At 37.5% G+C, this 23,492-nt stretch overlaps 1 protein-coding gene across 13 annotated transcripts in view; it reads left to right on the top strand.

The window, feature by feature from the left end:
- The window catches only part of bcor (BCL6 corepressor), a 263,295-nt gene that overhangs the window by 225,691 nt on the left and 14,112 nt on the right, over positions 1-23,492 (top strand). For 11 of the 13 annotated variants that reach the window (XM_052014798.1, XM_052014806.1, XM_052014800.1 and 8 more), the window contains 5 exons: positions 1,426-1,791; positions 6,809-7,146; positions 16,972-17,241; positions 21,282-21,448; positions 22,727-22,872. In XM_052014798.1, coding sequence (XP_051870758.1) covers positions 1,426-1,791; positions 6,809-7,146; positions 16,972-17,241; positions 21,282-21,448; positions 22,727-22,872 — 1,287 coding nt within the window. The remainder of the gene's footprint in view (positions 1-1,425; positions 1,792-6,808; positions 7,147-16,971; positions 17,242-21,281; positions 21,449-22,726; positions 22,873-23,492) is intronic. The other 2 variants (XM_052014801.1, XM_052014811.1) reach the window with 2 other exon arrangements.

Below are 23,492 nucleotides of genomic sequence, written 5' to 3'. Positions count from 1 at the left end.
TTTCTGTCTTGGATAGGCTGTTAAGTTGCACAGTCAGCACATTCCATCTCCGGCTGATGCAAGATAAGCGTAGAGAACCCAGTTTGAACCGTCCTGGCTAAAGGAGGATAATACTGAGTCAGAAGGGCACCTAGAATGATGCAGAAAATAAAATATATATCTTTTACGTTTTTAAATTTGTGGCTATTTGATAATTAATTTTGACTTTTTCCAACCATTTTGCAAATAGAAAACTCGACAATGAGGTTTAATAAATTCTTTCACCATTAGGAAAACATCAAATCCAATCATTTTTCAGCTATAACAAACACAAAAGCACTTACAGCTGAAAGGATCACTGGTTAGCAATGAAAGCAACATGGTGATTTTCTTCCCCTGTATTTTTTCCCTTCCAGCCTATGAGTACTTAGGCCATTTGCAGTATCCCTCCTGCTGCAACTTGGTGTAATGGGGCCATGGGAACATCTAACTTGGCAGAGAACATGGAGTTTATTATTCTGTAATGCATTAAATAGAACACTTAGTCATCTGAGTGGTCATTCTCATCAACAGAATCTCATCTTTATCAACAGAAAAGCAAATTATATATTCAAAAGCATTTGTGCCCAAACAACTTTTTGTTTATTAAAAATAAAGTCAGGCTACTACTTCATTTGGAGCTGAGCAGAGCTGCTGCTTTCTAGCTCCAGCAACCCAGTTCAATGCCGACCATGGTGTTATGGTGGAGTTTACTTGTTCTCCCTCTGACTGCATGGATTCGCCCTGTGTGCTCTGGTTTCTTCTCCTGTCCCAAAGAGGTGCAAGTTAGTAGGTTAAATAGCCACTGTAAATTGTCCCCAGTGGTGGAATCTAGGGGGAGGAGTGGTATTGATGGAAATTTGGAGAGAATGGGTTACGGGGAAAAATTAGTTGAGGAGTGGGATTGCTCTGTGAACTAGCATAGACTCAATGGACCAAATTGGCTCCTTGCATGTCATAATGAAATATGTAACATAATATATGAAATTTCTGTGGATATATTAATGGTGTAACATCATAGGATATGACAGGAATTCTTAAGAAAATACCTATCATTGTTTAAATTCAGGAGTGATACAAACTAAGTCCACAAGAATCAAATATCTTATTCATTTTATATTTGGCATTTTTAATAAGTGTTGGCAAATAAAAGTTTTATTTGCACAGAATTGGGAGTCCTGTTCTTAAATTGTTAAGTTTCATTTGAGAGAATGAACTGGACACTAATGTGGGAGATTCACTTTTCCTGGATGAGTGTGTTGTGATGACAGGAAATAACATATTTGTGTTGAAATATTAAAAAGCATAACATTCAGGTGTTGCTCAGAACATTAGGGCTGCTTATGATTTTGTTTGTAGTGTTGCTAGTTGTAGGGCATGTTTCATTAACCTGGACTATTTTCAAAGTAGATGAATGGACTGAAAAAGAGATGAATGATGAATCCACGGATAATTCAGAAGATTCGCACTCAAGCGAAGTAACAAACCTAAAAGTGTGCATTGAACTGACAGGACTCCATCCACGCAAGCAAAGACATCTGCAACATCTAAGGGCACTCTGGGAGCAGCAAGTGTCTCCCAACAAATCCTCTCCTTCCAAGACAGATCGACACAGCAGAAAGGAGTTAGCTGGAGGCAAGGAGTCAGAGATTATTACAAAAGAAACAAAAGTCAAAGACAGGGCAGAAGAAAAAAACAACAAGAAAGCATCAGAGGCCAAGGCCAACAGAAATGGATCTGAAGAGACCTTCAATAGAAATGACTTCGAGAAAGGTACATTTGAAACCTGGAGAAGTCTGTATATTTGTTTAATTTAGAAACACTTAATGTACTTTGTAAGGAAAATGGGGCACTTCTCAGACTCTTCCATACACTTTTCCTTTTCACCAAACATGGAGCTCTCGAGGAGAAGGAATTTTGAAAACTTTCAAAGAAAATTTACCTTAACCTTACTTTCATTTGGTTTTCATTCTGATTATTTCTGAACAAAAAGTTATTAAGTACCTCCTTGTAGATATCTATTTATTGATGGTCTCCTATTTTCATATCTCAAATCATTTTTACATTCTGCAATTTTAAGTGAAGATTACCTAGCCTGATAACGTTTGCTTCAGGGTGAATTGACGGGAGTTGTTATCAAATTGTCATGTCAGGTGATGCCAATTTTTCCCTGTTCAAAAGAAGAGAAGAAAAAATTTTGATGCAACTCTTAAGTTTCTCGGGTGATGAATTAACCATCAGAGGCAAACACATGTGAGCAACAAGATGACTTAAGATTCAAAAGATGGGCTTCCAGTTTGGATTGTGGACTCATGGTCATATTTTTAGATCAATCACTTAATGCTTTGGAAATGTAACGTTTGGCAACATTGATGAGCAAAACGTATGATAAATGCAAAAGGTATTAGAAATTTGAAGTAAAAAGAAAATGCTGGAAATACGCATTAAGTAGAATGGGACCAATGGAAAGAGAAACAGTCAAAATTTCAGATTGATGACCTCTCATCAGAAGGAGCACTTGGTACTCAGTTTGGTGGGAAGGAAGAAGGTGAAAGGGCAGTTGTCTCTCCTGTGTTTTCATGGGAAGATTACATGCAAAAAGGGAAGCAGGAAATGGAAGAATCAGAGAGAATGGAAGATATTTCAGAAGCTGTGGCATGGATCGTGGTGTCGACAGAACAGATGCAATGAGAAAAGCTGGGAGAATAAAGAGAATAGAACTAACTATGAATTATCCAGAAGAAGGAATTTGAAAATTTTAGAACGTGATCAAAGAAAATTAAAATACAAGGGAGGATCAAACGAGGAAACTCCATTTGGCTAGAGTACTGAATGGAATAACTTGGTCCAATGTGTATCAAAACACAATTGAGTTTAAGTTGAAACAGCAAAGCTGGCCTTCTGAGGGGGCTGTTTTAAAAATGAACTTGTAGTGCTTGCATATTAAACAAAAACTATTAATACAGGTTAACATTCATTTAACTTTCCTTCAGAAAACTTCAACCCAAGCTTACGAGTGCAGAAAGAAACTTCAGTTTTATTCCTCTCCTTGATCTACTGCTGTGAAAATCTAGTATGCTTTGCGCAAAGTTTCTGAAAAAGTCAGACAGAGAAAGTGATAGGGTTGAGTAATTTGGTCTGAAAATTAGTTCAGTCAAATACAAAGGCAATACATTTTATGAAATGTTATTTTAATATTCTAAATGAATTTTCCCTTATCCATTTTGGCCACAAAGATATAGTTTCCATTCAAAATTTATTAGTTGTTTGAATGAATTTTTTTTATGTTTCCTGTTTAAATAATTTTGATTACCATACCTTTTATGGTTTTGATATCATTGTATCTGATAACTGGAGTACAGTGGAGAGAAAAAGGGAAGTATTACAATATCATTGAGTTCAGAAAGAAGTATTAAGATTTCAGCAGACCAGAGAAACATCAGTATCCATGTCATAGTAACTGGAGATTTAAGAAGTTGGGATTATTTTCAGTAGAATTTGAAAGACTAAGGCATGATTCATGAAAAGGCTTTGGAAGTGAAATGTTAGAATAAGAACTACTGGGTAATTTCCAGGACAGTGAGATGGTAACTGGAATACATTAATTGCTGATGATCATAGAAAAAATAAAAGGGTAGATGGAAAAAAAATCCTTTTCATTAACTGGTTGGATTCTTTGCTATGAACTGCTGTTGGAAGAGGCTCCAAAACGTTTTGAAATTAAGGTTCTTGTAAAGAAGGAACTTTGAAAGGTACATAAAGAAATAAGAGAGTGGAGAAAAGCAGCAGCCCAGTTATTTGGGCTGAATGGCCTTCTCCGTGCTCTAAATATTTTCCCTTAAAAATAGTGGCTCATGTAGGAACCACGAAGGTTACTGGCCTGTCACAGCTCAGCTCAATAGCAATGGCTTTCTTTTAAATAAGTTCAGCAAGCTCTTGTTTCTTGCTCTCAGCAGAAGTTTAGATGAGATCTTTTGAACGAGGATATCAGTTGCTTTTCTGGCTCACAGTCCCTTTATGACAGTTGTCTACAGCAGCAGTGCTCATTCATAACAAGATTATGAACCATCATTAGGCACATCACATGGAGAGTTCTTGAAAGATCAGGAATCTATTCAGAAAAATCCAGTGTAGCCCAGCTTAAGCATCAGACATTATTTTGAATTGCCACATGCTCTTTTGCAGGAGACTGACTGCACTGCTCCTGACTTGCCTTTGCCAGCCCTGAGGCTGCCACTCAATAAAGATCTAGCTCAGATGTGACCTTCCACTCCACAGAATACTGTCTGTCTTGTAGGGCACACATGCCTGCCTTTATAGTGACAAATTACAGTTGTGTTTCCTGCTGGAATCCTAAGATTTCTCTGCTCCTTTCCAACCCTCCCACGAACTTAGGGGTTGGTATGTGCTGCCTACTATTGTTCATTTGAATTATGCTGATAAAGGAACGTATTTCAGTTTATGTAAATAAATGTAACCTGCCTGTCTTGTGTTCGACAACCAGTATAGTGCAGTCAAAGTATTAAATGACAGTCTGGTTTGTTGAATGTTTCATGATTTTGTTGTAGAGTGCAGATTCAATGCACAGTATGAATAAATGCAGAATGTCATCCATCCTGAAAGGACCCAAAGTACCACTATTGCGGCATCCAAATATTTCTCGGATGCCTTGGGGATTTTTTGCCTCCATTAATCTGATCTGAAAGTCTGTTGCATGTAATTGTTTGAAGAAGCATTTCCTGGTCCAATCCCTAACTTCATTTTACCATACCAGCTTAAATCTCTTGCCATTTTTAAAATGACCAATTTCTTCTTAACATAACACAAGCATCTATAGAATCATTTCTCAGATACCTAGGCTGAAACAGCCAAGGTTCCCCATTTTCCACTTGTTGCTCAAAGACGTTTTCACAGTTTTTAAACATCTCTTGTATTCAGAGGCATTTAAAACACTGGATTTAAATCATTAAAATATTTTTTAAAAATTTTAATCATCTTGTAAATAATTTGTTAAAATAGGTAAAACAAAGTATTCTGGTATCCATTGGTGTTTATTTGATGAAAATGGACATCATGCAGATACTGGACACAGCAGTGGTTGTCAGGGTACTCATTAATCAAGGAAGTACTGGAATCTGTGCCTGAGAACACATAGACAAAAAGCAAGTGGCATAAGATAGTTTGGGAACAATGGATCCATTCACTCCAATGATACATTAGATGTTATTATAGCAGAAAACACAACCTTTGCTTTCCTTCAAGCCTGCCCCACCATATTAAATCTTTGAAGTCTTTAGAAGTCTGGCATTGAAACTTAGACTGCTGCATGTTGCTCGTAATTTTGGTGTTACATGTTGCTTCCTGTCAAAGGATATAAACTTAACCCTGTGACTTAAATGACAATCCTCAGTGTGTGAAAAATTTACCTCTTCTTGCAACAGTTGTTGTCACAGAACCTCCATTACTTCAACAGTACCGTGTGCCTGTCGTTTCTACTGCAACCATGCACTTTACTGGTTCATTGCTTTGTGAAGGGTGACTCTTCTTGCCCTGAGCCAGCAAGCTTCCTGGAAGTGATTTTGGTTCATAAAGTGCAACAAAAAGCAAGTGGCATAAGATAGTTTGGGAACGATAATCCGTTCACTCCAATGATACATTAGATGTTAATGAAATTATAGCAGAAAACACAACCTATAGCAGAAATCCACCAAGTTGGCAGTGTTTTCTGGCATGAAAATTATGTTTCTCTGGGCTTGTGCACATGACTTGGAGATGAGCAACATCCTTTCTTACTCTCCTCCCACCACCTCCCCCACTAATCGACACTTGAGCATCTGATGTCATGGTGCTGCATGTGCCCAGCTGGAGCCTGTTGTCTGTGGCAGCTGTTTCTTTCTTTAATTAGCCTGTGGCTTGTCTGGATATTGAAGCAGGTTGAGGAGAATAGATTGAGGGAGGAGCAGAATGATGGACAGATTGAAGGGGAGCAGGAGATTGGAAGGGAAAAGTGGACAGTGGATTGGAACAGGAGTATAAAGTCAGAGAAGGGATAGGATCAGCAAATGGAGGGGGAGAGGGGAAGGAATTGATGTGTGTGAGAGAGTAGAGTGGAGAAGAGGGAACAGAAGAATGCACAAACAATATACCTGACCGGATTCCTCAAACTGTATACCTAACAACCACCACGTGTTCACATTGGTGTATGACAGTGATGCTAGAGTGTCTTAACATTCTTAATGTTAAGACACTCTGAAATAATTATGATTTTTATAAATAGTATCTTTCCCTATTTTGATGATACGATGGCACATATGCAGAAATTATCAGAATATTTGTACTGTATATGTACAACTGTCAAAATACTGGCTACTAAAAAAAGCTGCCATTTAAGCTGGACCTTCTGTCCTGGATATCTTGCAGCATTCATACCTTTGTGTCCCCTGATTAGTTTAGAGAATTATAGTGACTGCAAGTTAATTCTTTCCTGCATTCAAATGAGTGATCAACATTATTTATGTCTACCAGTCTTTCGTAATGTGGTAATATAGAAACCAGTTTCAGAGAATTTGTAAACATTGCCCTGTTTACATTGAGGAGATAGATAGTTCTCGAACTGATTACCATACTTGACTACTGAGCTTTTGTACACCTACTGTATGGAGAATATCATGTTACTTCTGCAACCTTCAAATGACCAATTTGATGGCACTGTATTGCAGTTATAAAACTCAGTAGTTGGGTCTAAAATTTCAGCAATTGATTATTGAAAATGATGTTGATTTCTTTTTAGGTTTCTCTACACCTCCAGTATCTCCAAGGAAAAAGACAGCACTATCCGGAACAACAAGTAGCAGCTGGCAAATACAGCAAAACTCAACCAGCACACCAGTGTCACGATCATCGACTAAAAGACAAAGAAATAAGGAAGGCCGCAAACTGAGCATCTTGTGTTCTGGAAAGGAGGATGACCATCTTTATTCACCAATTTCACCAAAGTATTCAAACACTGAACGGGAAAAACCTTCAGGAAAGCGCCAGTTCAAAACAAAACACTTAACACGGCAGGATAAAAGAAGGTCATCTTTGACAGCAGATGACTCAACTGATATCGAGAGCTCAGAAGACAAGGTATAATAATAATTTATTGGTATTTTCATAATTTATTAGTATTTTTACATTCAATGTATATGGCTAACAATCACAATCATGGAGGATAGCTCCTGTAACACATCTCTATTATCCTTAGTTATAGACAGAATTCACAATAAGGTAACAAAAATCATGTTGTTTGTAATTTATAGATGTAATACTGAGCAAAGCTTAAACACCCTCAGTAGTACAATTGTTCATCAAATACTGCTTTGAGTATATTCCAAGTTCCATTGATGGTTCAGTGAGATATTATGCAAACTGTTATGGTACTGAGCCTTCCAGATAACAAAGATTTCATATTTGATCCTAGTTTGGTGCTTAATTGTGACCTCAAATTGGGCACCATTTTGTTAATACCAATGGACTTAGGAGAAGAATGATCAGCAAAGCTTTCTTTAACACTACAAAATGACCATAGCTTAAAAGTATTTGTTTTCATGAAGTTAGAATAAGACTGGGCTCATATGTGATGCCCAGTTCATTGAACAGTTTGTGAAGAGTGGATACTTGAAAGATTAATCGTACAACTAGATTAGTTATTATCTCCCTCTTTGTGTATGAGGAAACTTCAGAATAGATGCTGTGTAGTCCAGATATTACAGTCAACCACTTTAGTAGATAAAGAGGTAAAGATTTGTCCTTTGTCAGTTGTGCTAAATGTGAAATGTAGTAGCAATTATTTGGTGATGCTGCTACGGTATTGTGCTATTGATTTAAATTAATTTTCTACTTTAAAATCTCTATTTTCTATCTCATAATTTAACTTGGATATTAACTCCTTTATCAGTTTAATGGGTTAACATTTCTGCTTGGAATGCTGTGAGAAAGCATTAATGCTTGAAACTTATTCGCAACAGTAATTTTTAGGCTTTTTGCATCTTGTCCACTCAAAGGATAGGTATTCAAAAATGCTATGCTCACAATGCAATGCCATTTTTCACTTTGATATATTTGGCCATTAGAATTATGTATCAAATTTAAAACTTATCAAAGGCATTATACATTCAATTTTTGACAGACTTTGGTGTTAAATTATTTTCTCTAGAATCTTGGATAGAATTCAGTTCTAGACTGAGTTGGCATTTTGGATAGTTTTCATTGGAGGCTCTCAGATTTTTTCTATGTCTTTAGCTTTGCAGTAGAATCCTAATACACTGGCTGGTGAGGATGGGTTGACATTCTTACTTTGTTTTATGTATAAATGTCTTATGTATATTTAAATATTGCTCCTCTGGAAAGAAGTACTTGTATCTGCAGAAATTTGTAGAAATGTTCTTAAGATACATTTAATAATTTCACCGTAGCTCATAAATCTTTTGTAACTTGTATCCTTCAGTTATCCAATAATTACTGTGATTTATGTCAAACAAATACAACCATCCTTTTCTAATTCTCGATTGTAGTGGTAAGCAGTTGTAATGGATTTTCATTTCCTCATTGGTTAACATTTTAAACTTCCAATCCTTTCCATGTTCCACTGGCTTTATGGTAGCTTTTCAATCTTTGAGACTTCTTTTTCAGGTAAAAGTAATCACATTTATATCTTTTGTGAAAAATGGTTGAAATTCAATTCTTGATTTGATTTCAACTACAACTTTGGCTGATAAGTGTACTTTTATAGTGTGATAGTAAACTATAGAAATATAGGAAAATTCTAGATCTAATGCTTAGTTTGTGGGATGTTGGACTATTTTTATTGACAATAACATAACAAGTGCTCTCCTAACAGCCTCAATTTAGGGAAGGAACAGAACAAAAGAAGCAGGGGTCAGATGTTTGATTCTTTGTGCCTGCTTCTCCATTTAATAAGATTACAGATGGTCTTTTACCTCCACTCCACTTCCTGTAGGCCTTGATTCTCTTAATATCTAAAAATCTATCAACTTCTCACTTGAATATACCTGGCACCTGAGCCTCCACAGCACATTGGGTAGACAATTCCAAAAATTTGCATGAAAAATGCCATGGTTTCCTTTCTAGATTACTGCACTGGTGACAAGCATGTCTCGAACTATGTGAAGAGAGGATTGAGCTCAATTCAAGAATGATCACTTGGGAAAAGAACAGCGTGGTCTTGGGACCATGGAACTTTTTAGTTGCCCTCATGGGTGGATAAAATCAGAAGAAGGGAAAATAGTCCAAAGGTTTTTACTTTTCTCCACAGGACTGTTCAATTTTCTTTCTTTATGTTCACCTACTCTAAACTACTTGTCAGATAGTAATGGACTATGGGTTTCAAAAATCAAATATGTAATTGTTTTAATTATGTGCAATAATTTTAAAATTTGGATATGAAGAATTAGTGGTTTGAAATCATTTGAAATCATTTCATTTTATACAGAGTGGATGGAAACAATTAATGGTAATTACACACTTTAGCATAAATTTCCTGGTTCCTTATTTTCTTGGTTAGTAATTCTCGTGACACATCTGTAGGGCTTGTTTGGTTAATTTGGAACAGAACTTGCTGAGGATCCAGTTACATGCCATGTGCCACTTTCATTATTTGTTGTGTGAGATTTTGCCATGTGGCTGATCAGTTGGGGTTATGCTGCATAATAATATTTTTCAGTTTTTTTCAGGAAAGAGAGAAAATTTGTTTAAATCTTGAATACCGCAAATCTTATTATAGCCTTTTCCCAAAGGGGCCTGGAATTCAGCTTTACAATGTACTAGAAAGTATTTCTTCCTCTTCCAAATCCCTCCTTCCTCATTTATCTCTATAGAATTAACTTGGTTTGCAAAGTGAAAACTTTTTACATAGTATCTTGCTGGAAGATATACTAGGATCCATACAATGTGCAATTTCTTCTATTTGGTGATACTTCAGATAACAGTTCCTACAGATAAGACACCTAGATTTGAATGTGGTTTACTTTCAATGACAACAGTTGTTGCCCATATTAAGTTGCAATACCATACTGGACATTATTATTCTTTTAACCTAGCATATACAGAGGTCCCCTTTTTTTGCACAAAAATATACTAGTATGATTCATGATCTCAATTTTCAGCTGTAATGTGAATACAGGTTCAGTGCAGCTTATGGAAGTGTTTTGGAAAGATTTATGTTAATAATAAGATGTATGTGTGGTTTTGCATGGTATCATATGTCTAATTGTGCTGAGCATTTCATTTCATAATGTAGTTTTCAGGTTTTTATTAATTGAAGTTTAGAAATGTCATGCTAATATGGAAATGAAAACATAATTTTTTGAAATTTCTTCTGTTTTAACCCCTTCACATTCGGTACATAAAATAATCTTGATTTAAAAACTCAAGGTAGATTTTAATAAGTTTTTGTTTCATGTTTATGACCTAGAAACTATGCCAACATAAATCCTTGCAAGTGACAGGGCATGTTGAGAGAAGTGATTAGTAAATTATATCAGATCTGCGGTTCATAAATAGAGGCATGGAATATAAAAGCAAGGAAGTTATGTTGCATCTGTAGAAAACACTGATCAGACCGTACCTGGAATACCACATCCAATTCTGATTGCCACACTTAAGGAAGGATGTGAACATCCCAGAGAGGATGCAGAAGAGATTTACTAGAATTGTTCCAATGATGAGAGGTTTCAGCTCCAAGGCTAGACTGGAGAAGTTGTGTTGCGAGCTTACAACAAAGACATCTGAGAGGAGATTGGATAGAGTTGTGCAAGATCATGGCTGGATTAGGCAGGATAAACAGAGGGAAGCTCTTCCCATTAGCAGATGGTTCAAGCAATGGGGCACATTCAAAAATTTGGTGCAAAGGCACTAGAGGGCTTTGAGGAGTAGTTTTCCTTCCTGCAGAAACTAGTTATGACTTTGACCTCACTGCCTGCAAAGGGAATGGAAACAAAATCACTCAAGGTTTTTGAGATGGAATTGGATAGGCACGTGAGTGGAAATTTGTGCACCTTTCAGAAAATAATTTTCAGATTATGGGGAAAGAGCAGTCTAATGGGGCTGATTGGATTACAGTACTAGGAGCTAGCATATCTGAAGGCTGAATGGGTACTTTCTGTGTTGTAACAATTCTATAATTCCACAATAAGGTATTGGACTTGTGACAGTTGAACAACAAGAGGCAGTAATATCAGGAGTGTGGTACAGCTCTTGCATTTTCTGGGAGGTGGAAATAATGTGTGATGCTAACTCACACAAAACTTGTAATTTAGGACCAAGAAAGGTTGTCTCCATGTTATTGTGTGACTGCATTTTAATACAAAGTATTAATTTTGTAACAGATATTTGAAGGAGTGACTGGTAGCAGAAAGTTTGTCTTGAGATTGTAATGCCTGCATTTTCTGGTTTTGTGATTGCTACTGTCACTGCATATGAGGGCTCATGTGCCACTAAGCATGGTGAAAGCTGACCAGTAACAGCAGAAAATGCCTGTCACATGGTGTCATGTTGCATTCATGGTATTCCACATAACCAATCATTGTATACTGGATTTCCTAAACTGAACACAGCTTATAAAGGTGGAAGAGATGCTCATCAAGGCTGAGGTATTGACTCGACTGTCATTCCCTTCATGAAGATTTCCAAATGTCATGCCACATTCATTTGACAGTCACCTTCAATATGACCCCAATTTATAGGATCAAACACTTTTTAGACTAGTGTTGGGGTCAGTTGTCCACAGATGTAGAAAGAAGTCCAGAGTCAGGTATTAGTGGAGGCTGTGCTTAATTCCTTTCATCATTGACCTAAGGCAGTACAATCCAACAGATCTGCTGCATTTCCCAGAGAGTTATCAATAGCATTTTATTGCTGTTTGGTATCTTAGATCCATTTGTGGTACTGGGGATATGGAAGGGTGAGTGAGAGAAATTCAGCCTCAAAATGTTGTTAAAGCAAAATGGATTGATGATGCTGATTTCACATTGTGATCGTAATAGACTCATCAGACCTGGAAGTGATCAAGCTGCTAAACTGAAACAAGTGTTAGACACTGAAATTAACAAAACAATATTCCACCACTGGTTTTAGAACCCCAGTGGAAAGTTGGGTAGCAAGGAAATGAAGCATGCACCATATAGTTTTCCAGTTCTTCAGCCTGGTTGTGTGGCAGGCTACAAGGCAAAACGGTCTTTTTACTTGTTCAAATTTCTGTTGAATCAGCACTAACAGAAGTTCTTCTGGTTCCATAAAAATAATTCATTCTGTATCTGCTCAGACCTACCTGTGGCTAGGTTGGCATCAAAGGCACACAGAAGACTTGTGTCCCTGACCAATGGAATGTAACTGGAGGCCTAGTTTTGAGCTAGTCTTGGCCTAGCCACTTTGTATGTGCATGATGTTAGCCATTCTAAGTTGAATTGCTGCCCCAGTCTGCCAATATAGAGTGTATGCAACTACTGTTGAAATGTTAAGTTTCTTGGTGATGAGTCTTATAGCAAAACCCTTAGGGAATAATGCTGCACCGTATGTTCCATCACCTTGCCATTAAAACAAAACCTCAACAAGCATTTTAAAGATAATGATAAAAGACAAGGTTGAATAAGAAGGAGGAAATGCTAATTGAATTTGCAGCAAATGGAATTTAATCCAGACAAGTGAGGCTAATGGAATTTAATCCAAATATATGGGAGGTAATGCACTTTGGGAGGTCAAGTTTTGGTAGGACAGAAAGAGTAAATGGCAGTGACCAAAGGAAGTTTGATGTCCAGAGAGATCTTGGGGTGCAAGTCCATTGCTCACTGAAAGGTGGATGGGGTAGTAAAAAAGGCATTTGGTGTGCTTGTCTTCATCAGCTTGTGACATTGAGTATAAGAGTTGGAACGTCATGTTGCAATTGTACAAAACATTGATTAGACCACACTTAAGAGCGTTACGCACAGTTCTGGTCACCACATATAGGAAGGATGTGGTAGCAATGGAGAAAGTGCAGAAGAGATTCACTATGATGTTGCCAGGAATGAAGGGCTGTGGTTATAATTGGTATTGGTTTATTATTGTCACTTGTACCAAGGTACAGTGAAAAACTTGTCTTGCAAACCGATCATACAGGTCAATTCATCACACAGTGCAGTTACATTGAGTCAGTACAGAGTGCATTGAGGTAGTACAGGTAAAAACAATAACAGTATAGAGTAAAGTGTCACAGCTACAGAGAAAGTGTAGTGCAATAAGGTGCAAGGTCACAACAAGGTAGATCGTGAGGTCATAGGTCATAGTCCATCTCATTGTATAAGGGAACTGTTCAATAGTCTTATCACAGTGGGGTAGAAGCTGTCCTTAAGTCTGGTGGTACATGCCCTCAGGCTCCTGTATCTCCTACTTGATGGAAGAGGAGAGAAGAGAGAATGTCCCGGGTGGGTGGGGTTTTTGATTATGCTGGCTGCTTCACCAAGACAGCGAGAGGTAAAGACAGAGTCCAAGGAGGGGAGGCTGGTGTCTGTGATGCACTGGGCTGTGTCCACAACTCTCTGCAGTTTCTTGCGGTCCTGGGCAGAGCAGTTGCCGTACCAAGCCGTGGTATATCCAGATAGGATGCTTTCTGTGGTGCATTGGTAGAAGTTGGTGAGAGTCAAAGGGGACAAACCAAATTTCTTAAGCCTCCTGAGGAAGTAGAGGCGCTGGTGAGCTTTCTTGACCATGGCATGTACATGATTTGACCAGGACAGGCTATTGGTGATGTTCACTCCCAGGAATTTGAAGCTCTCAACCTCAGCACCATTGATGTAGACAGGTGCATGTAACTGCCCCCTTTCCTGAAGTCAATGACCAGCTCTTCTAAGGACAGATTGGATAGACTGGTTTTGTTCTTACTGGAGTCTGAGGGGTGACCTTATAGAGGTTTACAAAATTATGAGGGGTATAAATAGGATAGATAGTCAAAATCTTTTTCCCAGCGCAGGGGAGTCCAGAGCGAGAGGGCACAATTTTAAGGTGAGAGGCGAGAAATTTAAGGGAGACCTGAGGGGTAAGTTTCTCCACACAGAGGGTAGTGAATATTTGGAACAAGCTGTTAGAGGAGGTAGTGGAGGCAGATGCAATTACAACGTTTAACAGACATTTGGACAGGTACTTGGATAGGAAACGAGTTGAGGGATATGGGCCAAACATGGGCAAGTAGGACTAGTGTAGTTAGGTATCACAGTTAGCATAGATGAGGTAGGCTGTAAAGTCCTGTTACTGTGTTGTATGTTTCTGTCAATTCTATGATTCATTTGCAACAAGTACCAAGAAAAACTGGTTCACCTGTTTTTCTGAAGCCCCATGGTGACCCTCTATTTCTTAAGTCACATTTATGAAGTAACTGGCCAACCACCTTGAGATGCATTTACATATTCAATTCTTCAACTGCAGTCTATTTTTACCTTCTAGCTTCTAAATTCCTAAAATTTTTAAATTTAAATTTTTTACATTTTATTTACAGCGTGGTAACAGGCCCTTCTGGCCCAGTGAGTCCACGCCGCCCATTTTAAACCCAATTAACCTATCCGTGCGTCTTTGCAATGTGGGAGGAAACCCACGCAGACACGGGAGAACTTACAAACTCCTTACGGACAGCGACGGGAATCGAACTCCGGTCGCTGGTGCTGTAAAAGCATTACGCTAACCGCAACGCTACCGTGCTGTGATCAAAGAGGAAAAGTGGTTTATCAAATGTTTAAATTAATGACACATTTGTTTTATATTCTGCATGAATGTTTAAAACTTCAGCTGGCATGTTGTTGTCCCTATATGATTCTTCTTTGATTGAGAAGTGTGACATCTAACTTAGTATTCTTTCAAAGCATGCATGAAAAGAGATTTGACTTTGGCTGACTACAGGGACTTGCTGATAGTGTGTAAAGATTATGGCGGACAGAGATATCTCTGGGCCATACATTGAGAGTGCTTAGTGTGTGAAGTAGCCACATTATAGTCTGTGGTTGGCGTCACCTACATGCTGGACCATGTGCTCTTGGATAGGAGAATGATCAGAACTACAAGTCACGTCCTCTGTTTTCAGGAGACTTTGCAGAAGGATTTGGCGTTCCTATCCTGTCACATAACTAAAGCGTGAGCTGTTTGTTAGTTGGCCTTGTTTCAGTTCTACTTTATGTCCAGTTCTACCTGCCTCCTAATTGCAGTTCACGACTGATGTGGGAAAATAATGGTGTTAACTTTCCAACAGCTGGCTCACAAACCATAAGCATTTAATGTAAGCAATCAGGAATAACGAACTCCAGAATTTGATAATGTGACAGTAACTTCTAAGTTGACATCCTATGTTATTATATAAAAAGTTAAGAAATGTGATAAACGCTTTACTTTGGTAAGCATATGAGGCTTTTGAAAAGATACAGAAAACAGTATTTCGATACTGGCTCTAGGAATGAGGGATTAGAGTTATGTGGTAGGTTGGAGAAGCTGTACTTGTTAGAGCGGAGATGGCTAGAAAGAGATTTGGAATTTGCTGCTTGACAGGGTGTTGGAAATAAGTACAGTATTAGCTCTCAATATAAAGAAAAAAATTCCAAGGACAGGTGGAAGGAGTCAGCAAGTAGGGCTAACTGGATTCTTCTTTGAAAGCGCCTACATTGACTTGAAGGGTTTACAGACTTCTTTCTGTGATGACTTCTTTCATAATTACTCTTAATAGAACAATTCTAAACTTCAAATTTCATATCTTTGTCATATAACCTTTTCTCACAGCTTCTGTGACCCATCTGCTGCTGAACTACTCTTCAATGATCTGAACACCTCGTCTTGACCATTCAGTTTCTCTTTTCATTTGCTTCCAATCATCTACCCTTTATAAACTGTAGCCTATCCAAAACTGAAGCTGCTCATATCTTACTCTGCACCGAATCCTACTAGTAAATCACCTTGACTTACACTGGCTCTTGGTTCCTCAATATTTTCTTTCTGCCCCTCTAAGTTCCACTCCTCAGTTTTTAAACTTCTGTCTTATCCTTGACACTGGCCAAAGTTTGGCATCTCTACTGTCATAACTTCCCTTGGCTCAGCATGCATTATTTCTTATGATTAAGTTTCTATTAGGCACACATCTGTATATTAAGAACACTACAAGTTCTGGTAATTATATAATAAAAAATTAGCAGACTTCTTTTAACTTATTTAGAATAAATAGGCATTGACACTTGTTAAGCCATCTGAAAAAACTGCTGACAGTTTAAGCAAGAGCACCTCATTATTTTAAATTTTATCTTGAGATACGGATAATACTGAAAAGGGCAGTGTCAGTGTAACAGGGACTAAAGGCTTGCATATGTGCCATGCTGAGGAGGGACTTTTAGAGAACCGACTGAGTTTTACTAACAATTTGGAACTTCAGTGGTTCCTTTTCTGGTGCTGGTCTACATATTTATCAATTTATTGAATGCCGTTTCACCAGAAATTGCCATTTGAACCTATGAGCCATGAGTTGCTAGCCCAGTACTAACCACTATACAACCAAGTCCCCATCTTTAGAAATGGTCAGTTATATGCCAGATTTCAATTGGTTTCATAGTTTTTTTTCTTGTTATTGTGTTTCACCTCTGGGCTGAGTCAGGTGCCATTGCAAGAATGTGCATGATTTTGGTATGCACACTGATTTTTTACCTGAACAATGACATTGATTGCATTTCACAGTAATCTGTTGTATTGAAACCACTTTTGAGATGTTTCTAAGAAATATAACACTATGTAAATGTAACTTGTTGCTTTGTTACTCCAGTTTATTTTAGTCTTTTTCCTAATTATGCAGAGAATTTAGATCAAATAGCTGCAAAATCATTATCTTTGCAAATTTGCCCTGTACCTCTCCATTCCACTCTATTAACAATTTTCCCATCGCTAATTTTACTGCAGGCTAGTGTGATCAGGAATTCCAGAAAACGCCCAGCACTAACTACGGACACAGATACCACACCAAAGAAAGCATGCGAGCAGAAGTCCTCTGATCGTTTGTTGCCGATTTCATTAATACTGCAGTCCTCCCGGCCTCTGAATGCACAAGCAGTCAGCAGTCCACAGGAGACACCAACAAATCGCCCCATGCCACCAGAAGCACGCAGACTCATTGTCAATAAAAATGCTGGTGAGACTTTGCTGCAAAGAGCAGCACGTCTAGGCTATGAGGTAGGTATTTGAAAACAGGTGGTTTTATAATTAAAAGTACTTTTATTTTGCTGGTGTTCAATCAAAAATCATATTTTGATTTCTTAAAACTGTATCCTACTTGTAACAGCCATATTGATTTTGGCATTTGCAATATTTAAACAAAGAAATTGCAGTCTGCATTTTTTCCCAAGAGTATACACAGGGATAAGATGAATATTACCTTAATCCTGCTCTGCCACTTAAAAAAGATCGTGGTTAAACTTTGGTTTCAAATCCGCTTTCCATGATGATTTCCATATCCTCTAATTCTCTTGGTGTCAAATGTACTCAACAATTGAGCATCCACGGCCTTTTGGCGTAGAGGATTCCAAAGATTCATAGCCCTCTGAGAAAATAAATTCTGTGTATCTAAGTCCTAAATGGCTAACACCTTACCCTGAGACTTCACCATCAAGTTCCAGATTCTTCAATTAAAGGAAACAGCATTCAACCTGACAATCCTGTTTGGAATCTTGTATTTCTCTGTGACGTCACCCGTTGTTCTTTTTATACTCCAATTGTATTCAACCTCTTCTTCAAGGTCAGCTCTGATACCAGTAGACAATTTAGCTGCATCATCTCCAAGGCTAGCGTATCCTTCCTTGGGTACAGAAACCAAACTACACACAGTACTCCAAATGAGGTTTTATAGAGCCCTATAAACTCTTGGCATAACTTCCCTAGTTTTGAACTCCAACCCATTTTTGACAAAGCCAACGTATCATTTGCTTTTAAAGTAAATAATCAGAACAGCCATATGACATGATATTTGTTGTTTGGAAGCAGCAGTATAGTGCAAAGATATAAAATTACTGTAAATTACAAAAATAAATAGTGCAATAAAAGTAACGAGGTAGTGTTCATGGGTTCCTGGACCGTTCAGAAATCTGATGGCAGAGGGGAAGAAGCTGTTCCTAAATTGTTGAGAGTGGGTCTTCAGGCTCCTGTAACCTCCTCTCCGATGGTAGTAACAAGAGGAGGCATGTCCTGGGTGGTGAGGGTCCTTCTTGAGGCACCACCTCTTGAAGATGTCCTCAATGGTGGGGAGGATTGTGTGCTTGTTCTCTCACATTATACTCCATTTCCCTCCCCCAAGCCTAGTTAGTTAACTGATACTTTGCAAACACTTTGATGCCCTGACATGTCATTTTCTCACCTGAGCATGAACATATATATATATATATATATATACACACACACACACACGATGAGTGTTTCCAACATTTTCTGCTTTTATTTCTGGTGTCCATCAGCTGCAGTTTCTGATTTTCATTGTCGATTTCTCTGCTGTTTCTCTTCCACGAAAGTCAATCATGAAGGAGCTCTGCTCCTTTCACTGGTGAGATTTCCATCTGTCTCTCTCGCCTAACTGGTGAAGAGTCTTCAGCCTGAAGTGTTAGCTCTGTTTCACTTTCCACGGATGTTGCTGAGTGTTTCCAGCATTTGCTGTTATTCTTTTAGATATATTGCACTCTGTCTTTTCGTTCTTATCATTAAAGTAAGTTAGCTGAGGGGTTTGAAGAGGACCTGTTTATTCCTACACCTTTGTTTTCTGTCCAACCCTCTACCTATGTTGGAAGCATTTATAAATTTGGTTATTTGTTTGACTTGGACAAGTGTCTTAACTTTAAATATTCCGACACCCCGTGTTTATAACATCCCATATATGCATCTGGAATCTTTACAAAAAAATGTCTGAGAAACATTTAAATTGTTAACTTGTTGAGCCATAGCAAAACGTACATTTTGTTTTATGATTAGGATGTAAATAATTTCCTAAATATTTTCATCATGTTAACATTATAGTCCCTCAATTAGTTAATTCATAATAAGAAATAAGATGTCAATTTTTGTTGCATTGCAACTCACTGTATTAAAAATATTGTGTCAACACAATCATAATTAGTACGTTTACAGTTTGCAATGCGTTTATCTTGTCATAGATCTGAAAAATTTAGTAGTTAATTGATCACTTCTGTAATGTTCTGTAAGGGAACAGCAGCTTTCTTTGGCTCATCCACCTGATTAACTACCTTAGTGGAAATGGTACTAATTTATAATTAAGATGGGGAAAACCGTTTGCATGCGAGCCAGGTGCTTCAAATGGAAATGTTAGATTTGGACAATTGAAATGCTTAAGTTGTTTTTGTGATGACCAAATGGCTGATTCATTGAGGTTTTAAGGTTTTTATTTAAGAACTTTTTTTTAAGCTGGTACAAAGAATGCCACCAGTTGCATTATGTACTGCTAAGATCTTATGTACCATGCTGTCTTGGACTTCAATATGAAAGACTCCCTCTTTCCTTGTCAAAAACCACATTTCCAATTCTGTTACTGATGACATCAGAAGCAATAATGTTCCAGTATCCTGCCCCACGGTACAAGGACTGTTGCAGTATTCTGACCTGTTAGGTCAAGCAAGACTCTTTCCCAATAATAGGGTGTCACAGTTACTGACCCTTGTATATCAGAAATTATATTTGAATCCAGGCCTGATCTCTGTGGGATCCCACTAATAGAAGCCTGCCAATCTAAAAAAAGACCCATTTATTCATCCTCCCTTGCTGTCTGTTCTTTATTCAATCATTAACTGACTGACTCAGGCCATTAAAATGTTGAATTGTGTAAACCATGTTAAGTTGTCAAAGTATCATACAAAGTACTGATGGATATTAGTTTTTGCATTTGCATGTATTTTCTACCAATCAGTGTCAGTGTCATATCTGAGGGTTGATGAGGGAATTGCAGTTATGTGGTATATATGAACTTCCAAAAGGCACTTGAAAAGATGCTAGATAATAGTCTTGTCATCAAGGATGATGACCATGGAATAAAAGGGGCTGAGTAACAGGAACAGAGTAGTAGTGAAATGTTATTTTTTTGGATTGGAGGGAAAAGCACAATAGAGTTCCCCAGGGAACAGTTTTAGGCCACTGCTTTTTTTAAAAAAATATGTTAATGATTTGAGATTGTGTTTAGAGGGCACAATTTCCAAATCTGCACATAGATGACAGGTGAATTTTAACATTTAGAAATATTAAGTCTAAGAAGAATAAGGGGTGATACAAGTTAGAGGACACAGTTCTAAAATATGTACAATAAAAGAGCGATCTGAGGGTTTGTATGTGCAGATGGTTGGCAGGGCAGATTGAGAAAATGATTAAAAACAAAATTCTTTTACAGCAGAATAGATCTTTCAAAATTACGATTTTCTTTAGCTGAAGATAATTGCCTTTAAAACATTGAGAAGCTCAATGACAACAAAAACTTGTATTTAAGTAGCTTCTTTAATGCAACAAAACATCCCAAGATAAGACTTGGGAAGGCTATCGAACAAGACTCAAGGCCACCAACAGTGAGGAAAGAACAGATGACAGCTCGGTTAAAGAGGAATGTTTTAAAAGAGGTGGAAAGGATGTAGGTAAAGGGAAGGAACTGAAGGCTTGGCTGCCTGCGAATTGAAAATTCATTCAGACTTCAGTTTTGATAATTGAAATGCTGAAGTTGTTATTGTGATGACCAAATGGCTGATTCAGCTGTGTTGTTTTCTTCTAAAGTTATTTGAGACAAGGATACAAAATAAATCTGCGGAGTGGTTTGTGGACCAGCAGCATGGTCAGGAACCATATTTGACTAATTATGAGAGGCTTATTATAAAGCTTGGTTATTCTTTTATGCCACTAATTTCAAGCTGTATAGGAAAATGCATAAATTGACTGTACTATTTTGCTGCATGCAGCCTGTAGTAAATTTTCTTGCCAGCCAAAATCTTAAGTTTGATTTTAATGACTGTTCAGCTTTCATTTGTACATGTTGTGTTATATAAGTTTCATTTATGTATTGAAACATTATTATAACAGTCCCCATTGAAGAAAAAAATTGGGGTGATTTGGTAGGTATATTTGCAAATGAAATCATGTATAAAAACACAAATTTATAGTATTTCCTTGTCACATTCTTTCAGAAATCTGCCATTTGTTTCATAATGCAAATTAATTCATTTTTTCTTCTTCCCTAGGAGGTAGTGTTGTACTGTTTGGAAAACAAGGTTTGTGATGTAAATCATCATGATAATGCAGGTTATTGTGCTCTACATGAAGCCTGTGCCAGAGGATGGCTCAGCATTGCATGTCACCTTCTGGAACATGGAGCTGATGTTAACTGCAGTGCCCAGGATGGAACAAGGTATATATTTTTCCTCATTAAATTATACCAACTTCCTGTCATTTAAAAGAAGTGGGTAATGACCATTCAACCCGGAGTGCTGATGTGCTACATTCATATTTGAATCTTGATGTTTGATGAAGTTTATCAAAGCAACTGACAGTTGCACTTTTCAACGTGCAGATTTGTTTGTGAAAACTTTAATTAGCCTATATTGTTTTAAGAAAGTTTCTTCTTAAGAAGCACTGTCACTAAAATTTAAAGACAGTGATTTTTTTTGACATCTAGTTTTTGCTCTCCAAAATTACTTAGTGATTTTTGTTTAGCTCAGCAAAGCAGAATTAGAACAATGAACACTTCCTCATTTCAGCATCTTGTATGTTGTGTGCTAGTGACTGAGTGCAATGATTACGGATACAAGTTGTGATCCTGAGATTTAGGCCAATATTCTAGAGTAGGACAGTGGGAGTGTTGCATTGTTGTCAGTGCCATCTTTTGACACAATATTAAACCAAACCTGTTTGTTGTCTCAGATGAATTTAAAAGATTCCAAATACCATTTTGAAGAGCAGAGAAGTTATCTCCAGAGTCCTGATCAATATTTGTACTGCAATTAACATTACCAAAAATATTGAGTGTCTGAACATTGTCATTGATGTTCAGGTTTGCGGAGTGCAAATTTTCTGTTTTTCCTACATTAGAAGTGACTAAAGTTCGAAGTACTTAGTAAAGCATTTTACAGCTAATTATGTCTGGAGATCATGCGAGGTGCTATATAAAACCATTCAGATTAGGCATGTTTACAGCATGATCTCTGTTGGCAGAGCAATAGGGCACTATATTTGCCATTAGTAATCGTGCTCAATTGACCCTTCTATATCAAGTGCTTCTGTTGAACAGCTATAGACCTGATTCTTCGACAAGTATTTACCTATGTGTAATGAATATGGGCAATAGAGAACCAGTACGATATCCCAACAACACTAATCCTGTATATTTAACTGCATCTCAAAAGGAAGTAAAATTACTCATTCAAGCTTTATGCCAAACTGGTGTTTATTGTTGAAATATACATAATTATGGACATATTGGTTACTGCTGTAATGTCATCATGATTGACTAGTGTCCTTTTATTTACTTTCTATACATATGGTTACCTGGAGAAGTTATGTTTGGGCTGCTAATCCCTGCATGTCATTAACCCATCATAAATTACAGCAGAAGTGAAAGGAAGAAAGTTACATCTGTAAGTATATTTATCTACCACCAAATTAAATTCTAGTTTTGCTTTTACTGTAGGCCGATCCATGATGCAGTAGAAAACGATCACTTGGAAGTGGTTCGACTATTGCTTTCATACAGCGCAGATCCAACATTGGCCACATACTCTGGTCGAACTATTCTGAAAATGGCACATAGTGAAGTGATGGAGATGTTTCTGTCAGGTATGTCCATATTCTAATAAACATACTTTGTAAAATTGCCTTTGATGTATATTTAGTAGCACAATAGTGGAAAACTATGAAAATAATCTGATTCAAGTTAATTACCACAGAAGTTTATATTTCAAGAATCTCCTATGAAAAACATGACAATTAACTGTTACGTACCAGCAACAAAAGAAACACACCGAGTCATGTATAAGTGTTAGAAACTATTTTGTTAATTACTTATGATAATAAGAAAAATAAAAGTAAAAATGTTAGAAGTAAAAATGTTAGATCTTAAACATTAACCCCAAAACTAAACTCGAAGTGTGTGTGTGGCAAATTCCCAAACTCCAAGTCCAGGAATAGTTCTCAAAGTTCAGTTCAGTAAGCCATAAGGTGAAACATGAGCAAAGGCTTTTGCAAAACCACCGTTGGCTGAAGAGAAAATGTAGAGAGAGAATAGAGACATTACAAAATCCAAATGTTCCACAATGGAACCCATACTACACCTCCGTCACTGATGATCTCCACTGCTTTGTTCTGAAGTACCTGCCACCCCGAAAGGCATTCGAGACATGGCCATCCACACGAATACCTGTTTCCCACTACAGGTTAACAACAAAATGGACTCCACT

This window comes from Pristis pectinata, chromosome 4 (assembly GCF_009764475.1).
Source record: "Pristis pectinata isolate sPriPec2 chromosome 4, sPriPec2.1.pri, whole genome shotgun sequence".
NCBI classification, from domain to species: Eukaryota; Metazoa; Chordata; class Chondrichthyes; order Rhinopristiformes; family Pristidae; genus Pristis; species Pristis pectinata.
This window is presented reverse-complemented; position numbering and strand designations above follow the sequence as displayed.